The sequence below is a fragment of the Falco naumanni genome, chromosome 4 (genome assembly GCF_017639655.2).
Source record: "Falco naumanni isolate bFalNau1 chromosome 4, bFalNau1.pat, whole genome shotgun sequence".
NCBI lineage: Eukaryota > Metazoa > Chordata > Aves > Falconiformes > Falconidae > Falco > Falco naumanni.
Window position 1 is genome coordinate 4,935,055 of NC_054057.1, and position 15,881 is coordinate 4,950,935.

The 15,881-nt window shown below is 40.6% G+C and overlaps 1 protein-coding gene across 7 annotated transcripts in view; it reads right to left on the reverse strand.

Annotated features, from left to right (window-relative positions):
- Positions 1-15,881, reverse strand: part of RBMS3 (RNA binding motif single stranded interacting protein 3) — a 719,039-nt gene that overhangs the window by 494,515 nt on the left and 208,643 nt on the right. For all 7 annotated transcript variants that reach the window (XM_040589729.1, XM_040589728.1, XM_040589727.1 and 4 more), the window contains one exon: positions 5,623-5,796. In XM_040589729.1, the coding sequence (XP_040445663.1) occupies positions 5,623-5,796 (174 nt within the window). The remainder of the gene's footprint in view (positions 1-5,622; positions 5,797-15,881) is intronic.

Below are 15,881 nucleotides of genomic sequence, written 5' to 3' on the forward strand. Positions count from 1 at the left end.
TGTATGATTCTTTGGACCCATTTCCTTTTTTTTTTTTTTTTTTTTTTTTTCACCTCTGGTTATTATAATGACAACAGCCAGCAGCACCAGAGAAACACTGGCTGCAGAATGGCTGGGATCAATCTCGACTAAAAGCCCTTGATGGTAAGAAAGGGTTAACACTAAGGACAGAGAAAACTGAGATTTCAGAACTTCAAGTGAAATTGAGAGGTTCTTAGAGAGACATTTCCAATTCATGCCTACTGTACTATTTATTTCCTTTCCCATCATTGCTGATTATAAGGATGTGCATGCGTAAAAAGAAGTTTCTTCATCTCTAATCAGACCAGCTCTATTCCATGAATCCACAATCCACTGTTCGTGACATTACAAAATGAATCAGGCAGGAGGCTCAAGCCAGATCAGAAAGTGACAGCTTCTGTTTGAACAGGTATCTTGGAAATAAATGATGATAGGGGACAGTATTATACTGCATAAGCATTTAACTCTTTGCACTGTCTCATTCTCTAAAAAGAGGTGCAACAGATCTATTTACTGGAAAGGTCTTGGTATTCAAAAAAGTAATAAATTGGACTGCTGATTTGTTCTACTTATACAGCTAGAGAAATAAAGGCCTGCTTTGAATAGGACACTCACGCTACATGTATTGAATACTCCCTGGAACAACAAGGAAAGTTGCTTCTTAAAACTGTATCTTTGCATTGTAGCGTATGGTCACATCATTTAAGGTCTATCTCAAGAATTTGGCATGCATTAGTATATGGCCTCTGTCAATCTTATTTCTGTGCTATAGAACCGATGTTGAGTAGGATATTACACTTACAGGAATGTGTCCCCTAACTAGCTTTACATTGCAGATGACAGGATCACAACAGAAGACTAGAGATTGATACCCAAGACCAGCCCTGCACTGAGAACCTTCCTATGTTGTTCTGCAAGGATTTTAGGCAAAAACATGATCTGTGTACATAAATATACATACAAATTAATAATTTAGACATTTTATATATATATATATATATATGTATACATACAAATTAATAGTTGAGTCTCACATTCCCAAGTGGTCCCTAAACAATCTATTACCTAATCACATAAAAACGGCGGGGTTTCTGATTTTATAAATGCATACAAAATATGTTGTTAAAAAAGTCAATCACTGAGTGCTCAGTACAGATGTTAATCCAATTTGTGTGGTAATGATCAAAACAGTCAGTTTACATAAAGCATTACAGCTGTGCAATATTGCAGTCCTGCAGTTCTGTCATCAGCAATGAGGGTTACGTACCTGCCACTGGGAATTTTTCCGATGGACTCTGCATAGTCATGCTGACAGTGAGTAAGACCTTCCATTAGTGCTGCCCACAGTGACAGCCTTGCTCCCTTTCTGCTTTTATGTCCAAGGATTGTCAGCAGGAAAGTGTAAAAGGAGCTATAGCTCCTTCTACTGGGTCTTAAGGTTCCCAAGACTAAAGATTTGAGATCCTACCAGGGCTCAGAGAAGCTAGTGAATGAAGACCAGTAGCATCTCATAGAGCTCTTAGTCTTCTTTTTAAAAAAAAAAAAAAAAATCTGCTTTGCACATTCCCACTAACAGCATAGTTTCAGAAGCAATCATGCATTTAAAGAAGTTTGCAATAAGAAGTCTGGGGACATGTTGTTGGAATGGGGACAAAACTACTGCTAAACAAACTGATTGTCTAATCCACATATGACATCTCAGATGTAACAGCCTGTAAACATTATCTGTAGAGCTCCAAATAATAAATTTACAGATTTAACCAATCATACTTTGAAGGCTGTCACTGATCTAGTGGAGCATGACCAAATCCCGTTAGAGTACAAAATAGATTCTAGCAGAAAGTCTTACATATGCTGAGTTGCATATCTAAATAAGGAAAGCAAAGACATCACATATGCTACAGAGATGCATGCACATGAAGAAATTAATACATGCAACTAAATTCATCATCCCATGGGCCTACAACAAAGGTTTCAAACCCTGCGTGGTGACTCAGTCTGCAACAGTACTGTGTGCTTCATTGAAGAGTATCGCATCACCAAATACCTTAAGTACAGACTGACTTCACATCAGTGAGTGAGGCAGTTATCCGTGACCGCTACACGAATATTCAAGAAAAACATGAGAGACTCCCATACAACTTGAACTGAGATAGTCAAAAGCAGATGAGATCTGTGTTCCATTTGCCCACTTCACACATTTATGTCTTTAAAATTACAGCACAATTTCAGTAGTCATTTGTTAGAGTTAATTCACTGGACAAGATTTCCTAAATTCTGCTGAAATTCTATCATCCTTGCAGCAAAATCTGGGGAAAGCGAAATTGCGTGAGTCTTTGACACACTGAAAAAAGCACAGGTAGGAAACCTGCACAGATGTGAAAGCACTCAAAGGACTGTTCCTATCTTGCCCAGTGGGGATAATCACAATTACATTGACTATTTTTTAATCTTCCCTTTTATCTTTCTTGTGTGAACAAAGTTCATGGGGAAAAAGCATGTTAGATGGCTAGGTGTCTCCTCCTATCCTGAGCAGTACATGCTGCATATTTCTGGCTGCAACACTCTGCATGGGAATGCCAGGGGTATTTCTAGGCCCCAATATCAAAAACAAGTTGTCATATATTTTGTAAGGGCCATCTACCACATTATCACTCATATTAGTATACACAGATCCTACAGGGTATCCTGCCTCCCTGTATAGCCAGAAAAAGCATCTTGACTAGGATGATATGCAGTCTTTTCTTCCCTTAGATAACTCCAAGAGCTGAAAAATCACTCTGTTTAAACAAACTTCCTGTTCTTTTCTTTCCTAGGGTGGAAAGACTGCTTTTAATCAACGATTGCGTCACTATGGAAGGAAGATGCAGAGTGTGCTCTCAGATAAAATAAAAGCCCCACCTTTGGCTCAGACATTTTTCTCAGGACTGGCTAGAGTCATAAGGGTCTCTTAACACTGCACTTTGTATGATATTTTTTGTCTCATTCAGAAAAAAAAATAATTAGTGGATTTTTATTTTTTTTTTTAGTTACATTTGGCCCAATTAACATGAATCTTTTTTTGTCTCCTACAGCTTTTCTCCAAACAGTAGAGAAATCCGAAGCTTTTCTCCTGGCTCTCTCTCCAGGGACTAATATCTTTAAGTACTGCAAGGCCAGATCTAACTCCCTGACATTTGTCTGCCTTGAACTTGCAAAGCGCTCCTAAGTTTGTTAGCCTCCAAAGCGTCAAGAAACTACAATGATCTTTAGACATATTCCAAGTGGGAGGTTTTGCAGAAACGGCTTCATACAGCAATAAAACTGACAGCTTGTTCTGGTGAACCCATGTCAGAGGAGGGCAAATAAAATCCTCTGAAGTATAGCAGATATCCAGTTGAACACACGACACGGGGAAGATTCACGAATAAAGGAGCTCCTCCATATCCAGCTTTTATTGTTGTCATTTGCCACAGAAATGCTGGCTTGAGCCCAGATCAAACAAATCTAAGTTAGAAACAGGAACCAGACTAATTCTAACTTTATCATATACACTGCAACAGATACTGAAGCAAATATTAAGGCACTGTTTTCTCTTGGAAACTTGACCTTCACCTGATGCTGCATGAGGGAGGAGCTGAGTTTGCTGGAGTGCCTTGCCCAGGCCCCGCTTTCGGCCTCACCTTCAGAGCATGCAGAAACAGGGAAGGCATGGAAAAAGTGTATGATCCCAGTGGCAGGCACTGCAGTGACAGCCAACCTGTTTCAGCTTCTTACCACCAGCCTGGGAAGTCAGTCCAGTCACCTACTGAGCTGTGCTGCAGCAGAGCTCCTCAGGTGAGCAGGAACCAAGAAATGTGCCAATTTTTCTGAACGGTTGAACCCAGGGACACTGAGGGCAAGACTAATTGAACAATTGCACGAAGGTTTATGCAACTCCGGCTATTTCAAAATCTCTACTTTCCAGCAACCAGCTAAATCAGCTTCCAGATTGAAGTCACATTTCCAACGACTACATATTAAGGTGCTCAATGAAAAAAAATATTCTACAGGTAAAGCAGTTCTAGTTGAGGTACCATCAACTTTAGCCTAAATAAAGGAAAGAGAAGAGAAACTGTGGCATTAGCCTAAAAAAAGACTCTCATGCCTTGACTGAGATTTTAATTCATATGGGTACAAAGACGCCTCCATTCTGAAACCATCTTACGGGAAGGACAGCATTCCTCTTGCACACTCGTTTGCTTAGTAGAGTCAAAGCTTGAATCACAGAGAGTGTAGTGTTTAAATTATCAAAGTTAAGGAGCATTTAATGACTTGAATACCCACAGTTTAAGTTAAATTGTACAGGGACTCTTTTTGAGCCATCATTCTAGATTAGGAAAATATCTGTGCCCTTCTGATGCCAAATACCTTTTTTTCCTTCACAACAGTTTTTATCATTTTCAATGACACCATAACGGAATTGAACAAACAGCTGAATCCATAGAGATGTTTAATTCATTCTGAGATCTCAGCACCTCAGAAAAGAGATAAGATTTTACAAATTTATTCCCCTCCTTTATTTCAATTACCATGTTCATGCTTGAGACAATTCCTAGCCCAAACTTCTGGCCAAAAATCTGTTGGTAGGTAAGATAGCAGATCTAAATCCAATCACAACGATCTTGCAATAAGATCGCATAGCACAATTATCCCTCCGTAGCAAAAGCTGCACTCTCCCCTATTTTCCTACTTGAATTCACTATTGGGTGGCAAAACTTCATGGCATACACATGACAGGACGTTAAGACAGTATGTCTTGTAACAAGTTCTAACACTATCCAAAGCTAATTTCAAATCCAAACATTAAAACAACAGAGTGTAGAGTGGCAAAAAAGGAAGACTGCTTACAATAACGAGGCCTTCCCTTGTTAATACTCTCTCAGTCTTTCAAAATCAGAAATTAAAAGAATGAAAGGGCTCTGCTATAAGCAGTTTGCTACACCCCTATGACAAAAACCACCATCAGCCTTCAGTTGTGGCCCCTTTCTTGGTTGTCAAATTAAGACGCAACAGTGAGCCTCCTCTCCATTCTTTCTGGCCACCAGTTCATGCAAATTACAGAAGACCAGTAGTCTTTGCTTAGCAACAAGATTTTGTGTTCACGACTGATCACATTAATGATAAAGTAGTGAATATTAACAAATCTACTTGTGAGAAGAGATGCCCTCCTTCACTGACTCATCCATACAATTTAAAATCTCTGAAATAAAAAGAATAATGCATTCATCTAACAGACTCACTAGAAACAGAAAAGGAGCCATCAATAACACTGCTTTCCAGTCCACACCTCTGACACTGAAACCCAGGCACGCAACAGTAATTTCATGCAAGGAGAAGGACTGCTAAATGTACAAAAACACGTATTTCTACTGAGCCATGAAACTTTCACATTTGCTTCCGTCTTAGACTCATTCTACTATTTTCTAGAGCTAGGGTTAGTACATGTGAGCTGTCCTGACTGCTGTGGGACACAAAGAGCACTGGTGAAGTGTGCTGGACTGTCAGCCCCTGAGCCCCTCCACCTCCCAGGGAATCACACAGCTCATTCAGGTAACTGCAGAAAAGGTTATCATTACTTACAGCAGGATGTCCAGCACAGTAGGTGTAGCTAGCATGAGACTGGTAGTGCAAGCTTGCTCTTGGAAAGGTGTATGTATTCCAAGCAGGTTGGCTGCTATTCCACTGGGAGCTAAAGCCAGGGCTCATGGTCACTCTCGATTTACTGTTTTGGTACGTTCTCACTGTGGAGCTGGACTATCAAAAAAGAAAGAAATGCAACGTAAAAATAGCTTTTAGGCTAAAATACAAACAATGCAGCTACATATCATTATTGTGCATATACATACTGCCACATGGTCTGGAACAAGCTTGAATGTTTCCTGTAAGGAACTGAGAAAAGCAAAAAATTGATTCCTTCATAGATATCGGTGAAACAGCTATGTCACTTAATGCCCAACAGAAAGACTGATGCCTGTTAAGACTTCAGGCTGCGATGTAAATCAAATGGGAAATGGGTAAGTGATAGAGATAAGGGGATGTCCTGAAAATGTGTAGAGGGTGCAATCCTGCAAGATTAATAGGTGAAATGTCCATATTTGTTTATCACAATGAACTAAATACTGACATTTATTGAGCTTCTGATCAGCTATGCCCATTTTACAGTAAATGGCAGTTTGGGGCCTGTGTTTGGATACATTTCTTGAAGTCTTGAAATCCCATCTAGTGGCTAGGTAAGGCCAAGCCGTCATAAAGCTACTCCTACATTTCAAATATGCAACCTTCTAAACAGATCGTGAAACATCATGACATTTTTTAATTATTTAAAATGCAGAAGAAAAAACCCCAACAAAATCTTAATTTATTTTTTTAAGTTAATTCAGTATCTTCATCTGAAAGTAACCCAGACTACGGATGTCTTTCATGATCCACTTTCATTCTTTCTGGCTTTCTCTCATTTTACTTTATTTTGGCTGCAGTTCTCTGCTTCTAGTCCTTGTTTTATAAAAGAATTTCCTAACAAATGCTTCCACTGATAGGGGTGGTTTATTAGGACAGAAAAAAAAAAGTCAATTTTCAGTAAGTGTAGAAGATGTATTAGAAGTGGATGCATTTTTAGCAGATATTTAGTTTGGCCTTCAAAGACACACAAACATACTTTTTCCTCCATATCCTGTTCTGCATTTGGGTTTTGCTCGGTTTCTTTTTATTGGCAAAGGTGTTCTCAATATCCCATGCAAATGTCCCACTGACTAATTGTAATTATTATTAAACCAAAACTGTTCTTATTCAAGCATTAAATTCACAGTGACCTTAGTAATACAGTGAAAGCTTATGAAATATGAACACAAATAATATTTCTTAGAAATGCTTAGAAATGTCCCTGTTAGTAAATTGGTGCTATCAATTTTAAAAGCTATATTCAAGAATGACACTTCATTTATTTTTACCCTCCTTTCAAAGACAAGTCTTGTACACAATGTATGTAGCATTAACCAAATATCAATATGGGCCACCATCGAACAAGGTGTTTCACACTGTCCAAGACCATCCTTGCCCCGAAGTGCTTACAAGATAAATGAGGTCAGGGAAAGGATGAAAGAGCAGAGTCTGATGCAGAAGCAGAGAAACAGCTTCGTAAACATCACTTTCAGTTTCATTTCAATGCTTGAGCTCAGTTGCATTGGGAGAGGATTAGTGAATTGGAAGGGAAAGGGGATGGAGAGGAGATTCACAAAAAGGTTTCAAAGACACATTCTAGCTATAAAAATATACACCCCGTACAATCTTTCCGATTTTTAACACTGTATTTAGATGAGATGGTTGTAGAAACTTCAGACCATGCTGGCATCGGCTGAACATGCCCCCTTTATTTAATTTAATTTTCAAAAGTTTAAGTACACAAAGTTTGCCTCGGTTTTCAATTGCTGGCTAAGCTTTAAGTTCAAGAAAAGGCCAAACAACTTCCTGCGCGTGTTTATTTCCTGCACCACAGCTTAGGAAGCCTGAAAAGAGCAGTTTCCGCTCACCAGTTCTCAGTATCTCGACAGATTCGCCTCCCGCCCCCACCCCTAAGCACAGGATTCCTGCGGCGTGATTTCTAAAGATTTAACTTACGACTAGCTGAACACAAAGCGTATGAATGAACACTAAAACCCACACTAAACTCTCATTAGTCACTGTGTGTGACAAGTGGTTACTTTGTTCTTACAAAAGGCTTTAGGGGGAAAAAAAATCTGCCCCTACAGTTAAAGGGGCTTATTTGAAATAAATCTTTTTGCACGAATTTAAATTATGACAAATCAAAGGAAAGAGGCTATGGCTAGAGCTAGAAAAAAACTGAAGGGTTTTAATGTGGGGTTTTTTTCTTGGGTTTTTTTTTCTTCCCTTCCCCTTTTACCCTCTTTCCCCAAGGAGCAGAAACTGCATTTTCTTTCCTTTGACATATTACTTATCTTTCAGATCACTCCTCAAAGACAAACCTCTCTTTCTGGGCCCTGGTAGACTTGCTTCTACAGAAGAGATGAAGGCTAGGTTTTGTTTCGGACAGATCAAGTAGGTTTTTAGCCATAATGTACTTCTCCATGTACATTTCTCCCCTTTATAAATACCAGGTATTCAAGCGTGGCTGCTTATTAATTCTTGAGGAGTTCATCCCCGGCCGAATATTCTGTGAATATTGAGCTGCTGTATCCTAACAATAGCTTTGCTCCTTCCTATTATTTCTGATGGGTCTGCATTGTATGGACCAGTGGAAAATATCTGTGGCTGATGGGATGTGAAGATGCATTGTCAGCTGTGATAATTGTTAACTGATTATTTTCACTATGGCAGCAAACTCCACTACAGTAAGGAGAGAGAGAGAAGCTATTAGCACTATACAGATGTGCACAATACCTGTTCCTGTGTTAGAGAAAAGGAACAAAAATAAGCCTGTTTTTTCAAAAAGCCTGCCTCAGGTGCTGAACAACCTTCTGCCTGTTGACGGAGTTGTGTTTCATGTTTGTGTGCTACACGAAATGCCTCCCTCTATCTGCCACCGTGCTGGAGGCAGGGCTCAGCCCTGGTCCTAACTCCAGGCACAGCGATGAGCCCCTCTGCCCACTTTCTGCCCCTCCACCCAGGTCCCACCTCACGGGGTGTGCGTGAGAAATGGTGAGCCATTGAGACTGCCGAGGATGTACTGGGCATCCTACCCCCGTGCAGGTCACGCAAGACTCAGAGGTGGGAAAAGAGACCCGACGTACCCCGCTCCCCTCAGGGTGGCCGTGGGAGGAGGTCCCTGCAGGGAGAGCCCTCTGCTCTGAAAGGCTTTGTAGGGGGGCTGCTATTTCTGGCCCGATAAAAGCTTCTCTCTTTCTGCTGGCCTATCTACAGAAAAAAAACCTAAACCAAACCACCCCAAAAGTCAATACACAGAAACGCTGCTGGGATAACTGGCTTTGAAATCTTGAAGCTATCCAGACTGTCTGTCAGCCAGAGAACGGAGACCTCTGCACTGCCAGCCACCAAGTCCTGGGACAGCCTGGCCACCTCATGGCTCTAATCTAGGGTGGTTGGGGAGCTACGAAATGATATCAGGGACCCCAAAAGTTGATGCACTGAATTCAAGGTGTTCTCTGAACAAGCAAACATCTCCGCAGCCTTCCCAGCTCAGTGCAGAGGCGCCTGTGGGAAAGACCCTGGGCCAGCTGTGAGAGCTGGAGGGCAGAGCGGTGCTGGCAGCGCAGGGTGCAGGGCAGCCTCTGTGAGGAGAGCCTGGGGCTGCCCCATGCCACACACAGAGGGTTCTGCGGCTCCCACCAACCCACCACAGGGCACGGCTGAGCCCCTTGGCCAGGATGGTGGCACCTCTGGGAAAACGTATTCAAGAATGGGCAAAACGCGGCTTGGGAGTGAGGAAAAAAGTGAGAAACATCCCTGCAAGCACTCAGAGGAGCGCAGGAGGAGGGTGAGGAGGCTCCCCTGGTGAGCCCACCTGGAGCAGATACAGGACAGGGTCCATGGAGGATCCCATGCTGGAGGAAGTGGGTATGTCCTGAAGGAACCGTGACCCACACTGGAGCAGAGGAAAAGTGTGAGGAGCAGGGAATGGGAGCTGTTATTCACCATCCCCCTGTGCCAGCTGGGGTGCAGAGTGGGCACAGGCTCAGGAACGAGGGACCGAAGCTGAGCCTGGAAAAAAGGGGTAGGGGGGAGGTATTGTCTTAATTTGCCCTATCTTCTCACTATCCAAACTTATTTTCCCTGGCAATAAATTCATTTTCCCCAAGTTGAGTCTGGTTTTGCCTGTGATGGTAGATGCTAAGTGATCTCTCTGTCTTTTATCTCAGCCCACAAGCTTTTCCACCTTATTTTCAGACCCCATTTTGTTGAGGAGGAACAGTGAAAGAGCAGCTGAGTGGGTGTCTGGCAGCCAGCAAAGGTAAACCCACCACAAAGTGGCAGGTCTACAAGCTTTCATTTGGGATTTGAAAGTGCATCTATTCCCCCCCAACTCTACTGATTCCTCCAATAAAAGGTATCATCTCTCCCCATAACCCTGTCTTATTTATATCTTTTAGGCTGTCAATGGTAGCCCAATGCTGTCACTCCTGGGACAACCTGATCAGCTTTTCTCAGAAAACTTCTCCAGAAAATTATCAGATAACAACAAAAAGAACCATTGCCCTCCTTGTTATGTTTTGCCAGGAACAACAGATATTACAAAGCTAGAAGAGGATTTTCTTTTCCTTGAATAACTCACTCCAGTATCTTTATACCCTAAAGGTCTGATGCAATCTAGAATCACAGTCAATAAATTTTAACTACCTAAGCATATTTTAAAATATGAACCCTTTTTCCTGTGCCTTAATTTCTCTGGCTTATAAGTATCGATAATCTTACTCTAAAACTTCTAGGCTAACCTTTTCCTCATGTTTGTAAAAGTTTTGAACATTTTTGGACATAAGCATGAGTGAAGCGCAAAGTATTATTAGTATAATTACTATTTCTTCAGCTTAACCGCTTTCAGTTCTTAGTACTTTTGATAGCTGATATGTGAAGTCTAACTGGAAAAAAGTAGAACCTAGTATTTATGGAGCACTTTTTATCTTCAAAGCACTGTGCAGATGCTAAACGGTGACAAAATGTTTTACTAGTGCAAGACTTCCAACTTTTCAAGTTTATAGTAGATAGAAGAACTAGCAGCCACTCCTTCCTATTTGTATGTGAAAAAGGCATACCCTTTGACTAGAACATTAAGCAACAACAATAGTTCTGACATAGTCTTAGTCTTCATGTCATCACACCCATGGTCTCCACTCTTTTGCAATACAGTGTCATCAAGCAGCAAACTAACAGGAAAAACCTATGCTAATTTTTGAAGTTCTACATCACATCAAATGCAAGAGACACCCTTCTGCCAACTCTTCCAAAATGTGATTATTATTGTCTTTGGCACTCCAAATGAAGAGAGAAGGTCATATATTCTGCTCTAAGTTACCTCTCTACTTACACTGACTTTAAAATAAAATTTAAAAAAAAAGAAGACAAGTGGGATTAAAGAGGTGTAAATGACATCTGGATTCAGCCTCCCATCACCCCATTTTTTAAAAGCAACTTCCCAGAGCTATGATGTTATTTTCTTAGACCACATAATTTGAGCTGCCTCCAGTCCCTTGGATTTTGGATACAGAATGGTTGTGTCTTCAGCTGCATCTTCTGTATGTTTGTGGGTTTGTTGTTTCTTTTCTGAAAGGAACTGTGTTTGAAAGGATGTCCACTCTCTTCCCCCTATCCCTTCAAGGGATATGACATCCCTTATTTTGGATGTCAGAATGATTACAGGAGTTGGGAAAGGCCAAGCAGAGGAAGTGCCATTCTAGAGATACTGTTTAAAGGAACTCTATATGCCTGAATGTGGATCAGACCATGATGCAAAGCACGGTCCTATGCTCTTAAAAGTTTGGACACTTTACAAAATACTACCATTCCCATAGAAATCAAAGTTTTCCTATATCCTGGAGAAGTCAGAAATGAAAAGAGCTGCCCTAGAACGTTATTGCATGAGCTAAAATGATGCATTTGGTTTTTTGCTCAGAGAAAATATGAAACTGGCAAACCAAATCTGAAGTTACTTCATCACAAAATCCACCTGAGACACCTAAAAGATTGTGGTAATGGTGAAATTGAAGAGTGAGGGTCTTTTTGCTTTTTAGGTTGTTATGAAAACTGAAGATGGAAGATATTGCAGATTTTTATTTTTTTTTAATAGCAGGAAAGAGGAATTTTGTGCTGCTACTTTTCCCAACATAATCTTTCACTATAGCTTGCAAATCTTTCACGGTCTACAACCAGATTCCATCTGTTTCAGTAAAAACTGAGCTCTTAATATTTGGCTACTGCAGATTTCAAGTTTATCGAGTCTGTCTCATAACCTTTATGAAAAAACTTCAGAGACATGACCAAATTTAAGAGAAACATTGTTTTTCCAGACATGGGGTTGAAACTCAATACACTGTACCTGGAAAAACACGATCAACTGAGAGAAGCAGCATTCCACTGAAGCCACAGAGAAATCATGAGGCTATATTTCATATCTCGGCATACATGTGAGGCTATAGCTCATCCAGTGGATCCGAGAGTGCTGAGCGCTAGCCCAGATCATGCCAAAACCCCAGGCTGTGCAGCCCATCTGACCCCTCCCTGCAGGTGGGAGAGGAATGCTCTCCGTGGGCTAGCTTTGCTCAGCAGGCTCCCTACCAAGAGCGTGAAGGGGACCCAGGCCTGCAGGACACAGCTGGCACAGCTGGATTTAGAGCTGTAGCCCAACAGGAATGCTAAGCTGAGAGACTTTCTAGGATAGGACCCAAATTATCTAAATAACTCTTGAGGAATGTATTCTAGAAAAAGAGTCAGGCACTCATTGTTATTTTTCCCCGGAGTTATGCCTTGAAAGCAAAATATATATGGTTTTCACACTTTTTTGGTTAGAACTGCTGTCATTTCCAATGACTCAACACTGTAATTCATGTTGTACTTTTAACTGTTACTTGAAACTTTGAAATCCTAGGCAAAGTATGAAATATTGCTCTCGTAGTTACAGAGGGTGAGCAGGGGAACTGAAAAAAAAATCAGGCCTTCACGGTTTGAGGAAAAGGCCATGAAGAACCTGGTTTTCTGCCACCTTATTATCCACGCCAGTGCCAAGGGGCGAAGAATTAGCAACAAGAGACAGGCCAGTGACAATTCAGATTAGCCTTAAAGTCTTTTGGCGACCCGTGGGGAAGACCTGGGTGCCGCTCTTCTCTGATGGGTTTCAGTCAATTTTTGCACACATGCACCTCCCAAAAACCATTACCACCAGCAGCATCTCGGCAGGCAAGCTCAGTGCAAAGACCAAGTAAAAGTCAAAAGAACTGTTCCTGTGCTTCAGACTGATTTCTCCAGAATAAGAAAAGGAATTTTGCATGCATAAAAGAAACTTGTATTGGTTTTGTTACCCAAGTTGCACCTGGCCATAGGCAACGGGGACACTCATGCTCCTGGGCTGCCATTTGTGTGTCTTCTACAGAAGGAAAAGTGAAAGGAGAATTTCCAAAAGATATTTTTTTGTTTGTTTATCTGTATTAGATTATTTGCAAAAAGTATACTAGGATTAAAATGTATGTTGTTAGATGGAATTCTTATATGTCTGGTATAAACCTTTAATTTAGGTTTGAACACAGCGAACATTTTGACTCCAAGTCCCCTCCTCCTTCACTTTGGCAGAGTAAGGGCACGTCAAAGTTTCTTCTGTTCAGAATATTATTTAGTCAATCTGTTGTGAGAAATTTAAGTCTTAACAACCTCAGAAGGACATTGAATATAACCTTGTAATGGCAGGTCATTAAGTAATTATTTTCTGAAAATAAACTACACTAGCATCTGTTCAATTTACTCCAGTCTTTTTTACAACACCAAGGTTACACTTTAAAGTAATGAGCACGACCTGAGTGTTCCTAGTGAATTCCAGCAAGATAGTACTGGGTAAGACCCCACCACAGATGATCTGCATAGTTCTGATTTCTAAAGAAGTCACTCATATAAAATAATCACTCGCTACAATACTCCTATGAACGCACATACAGCTCATCTGTACAGAGTGACTGGAGAAAAGAATGTTCTTCCACCAGGAGCTGTCGGGCACACAAGTCACAGAGGCAAAGAAACTGAAGGGTAGGATTTGCGCCAGGTGAGAATGTCTGATGGTGAACATTAATCTTAAGAAAAGTTGTTGATTACATACAAAACATTTCATTATGTCTGTGATCTTGGCAGATCTTTGGAGGAGTGTTTTTACAAGGTCTAAGAATTCCTCTCTCATATGCAACAGTTGCCACTCTTGAAGTCTTTTCTGCGAACTATACAGCAGTATTTGGGACTCAGCATTCCCTTGGTAAAACAGAGGACACAAAGGGATGCTGCAAAATGTAGAAAAAAAATTATTGTGATAAGTGCATTTCCTAGAATCACACTCCCAGGTACAGAGGGCTCTTGAACTAGTTTTGCTGTACATCAGCAAATCACTTTTACCTAGGTTGTGGGTTTTTTGTTGATTGGTTGGTTTTGGTTGGTTTCGGGATTTTTTTTGGTGGACCTATGTACTGCTGTCTGAAACACAAGTTCAAGAGCTTTACTGATTAATGACTGATTTTAGCATTTACCTGTCTGCTAAATTGGGGCTTTTTACAGACACCTAAAATCTTTTGTGAAACTCATTATATTTTGATAGTTTGGGGAGAAAAATAATTATTTCATTAACGCTTGAATTCCTTCCCCTTTTACAGTACCCAAAGGTATGTTTCACTATGTTCTGCAGTATCTTAATGTTTTTTCTGATGTATCTGTTTACTACATGTATATTGAACTGCTCCCTGAACAATAAATCAACCACTGTCTTGGATACAAAATGATTTTCCTCACGCTAGATCTGCAACACACAACTCTTTTTAGACAATCCCAAGAGTAACAACTGGCTGACAATTTAAGCAAGTCTGCAACATTAACCCGCGAACGCAATCCAGATTCACATACCAGGGAAGAGGGATGCTTATGAACAACCCAAAACCAGCCATGGCACAACACCAATTCTACAGTTCTACCAAATGAGAAAAAGTCAGATTTCTTTCCTCAGCTGCAGCAGTCAAAGCATCACGTGCATATTACAAGTCTCCACGTCCACAAAACGCTTACTTTACTGAATGCAACGCAGTTATGAAATGCATTTAGCCACTGGAAAGAATTCTGTAAATCCTGCAAAGCTACCCAATGTGCCACTCCGCAGCTAACTCCTGTGGATGAGCCTGCATGCTTTTGTAAACCTCACTGTGGGATTAGGACATTTATCAATGCTATGATTTCTTTCCTGCAATGTTATATCTATTGTATACCAGGAGTTCTGCAGGTGCATGATTTATCCATCCTGTCATTAGCTACAATACCCTGCAAACAGATTTTATTTTCTGCTGGAGAAACAAATACTCCTCCCGTAGTTTCTTTTACTGCTGGCTGGGGAACAGGCTCTTGCTCCCTTGACAACAGAACAGCTTGCTTGCTTGCTCTGACCAGGGAGTTATAATTTTCAGTTTAACAATCTGAAGCTCAACATCATTTCTTATGGAATTAGGTAATATAGGGAAAATTATAGCTTACTTCTTTTCAATATCACACCTGAACTGTCATTATCTGTTAAGCACCAACATGTCTGATCACTTGAGGGATGTTACAGACAACACAGACCCTAAAGATCCAACAGAGGGAACACAGGAGACTAAGCAAATGTCAGATGAATCAAACATACAAAATTCTCTTTTAAGATGAAAACAAAAACTCAGTCTGAATTTTCTTACTGGGATTAGGGTTTGCCAAAGATTTCAGTTTGGCTGAAAATATTCAATGAACTTTTTAAAAAGGAAGGAAGCAAACTGGATATCCAGGAAATCCAGAAATGAAAAGCCATTTCTTACTCAGTGAAATCATACTCACACAGGCCTTTCACTCAAATTAAATATTCATAGAACTGCATATATTGTATATGACACGTTCGAATGTGAAAAGGCTAATATCCTCTGGCTTTTCCAGACTCAACTAATCCATTAGAAATGTAATAGTCAGTCGAACCATTCCGTGACTTCAGTAGGGTGTAACAAAAATAAAAGGGAAAGCAGAATGAACTACAAAGAGTAGAAGAAAATAAGAAGAAAGACGTATCCAAGGCCAGCTCTCAGGGTACTCAAAATCAATTTCAACTGCCCCAGATATCTCTTGAGTATCAAATACAAAACAGCAAAACATGCACACGTGGCTACAGAGTTGCCTAG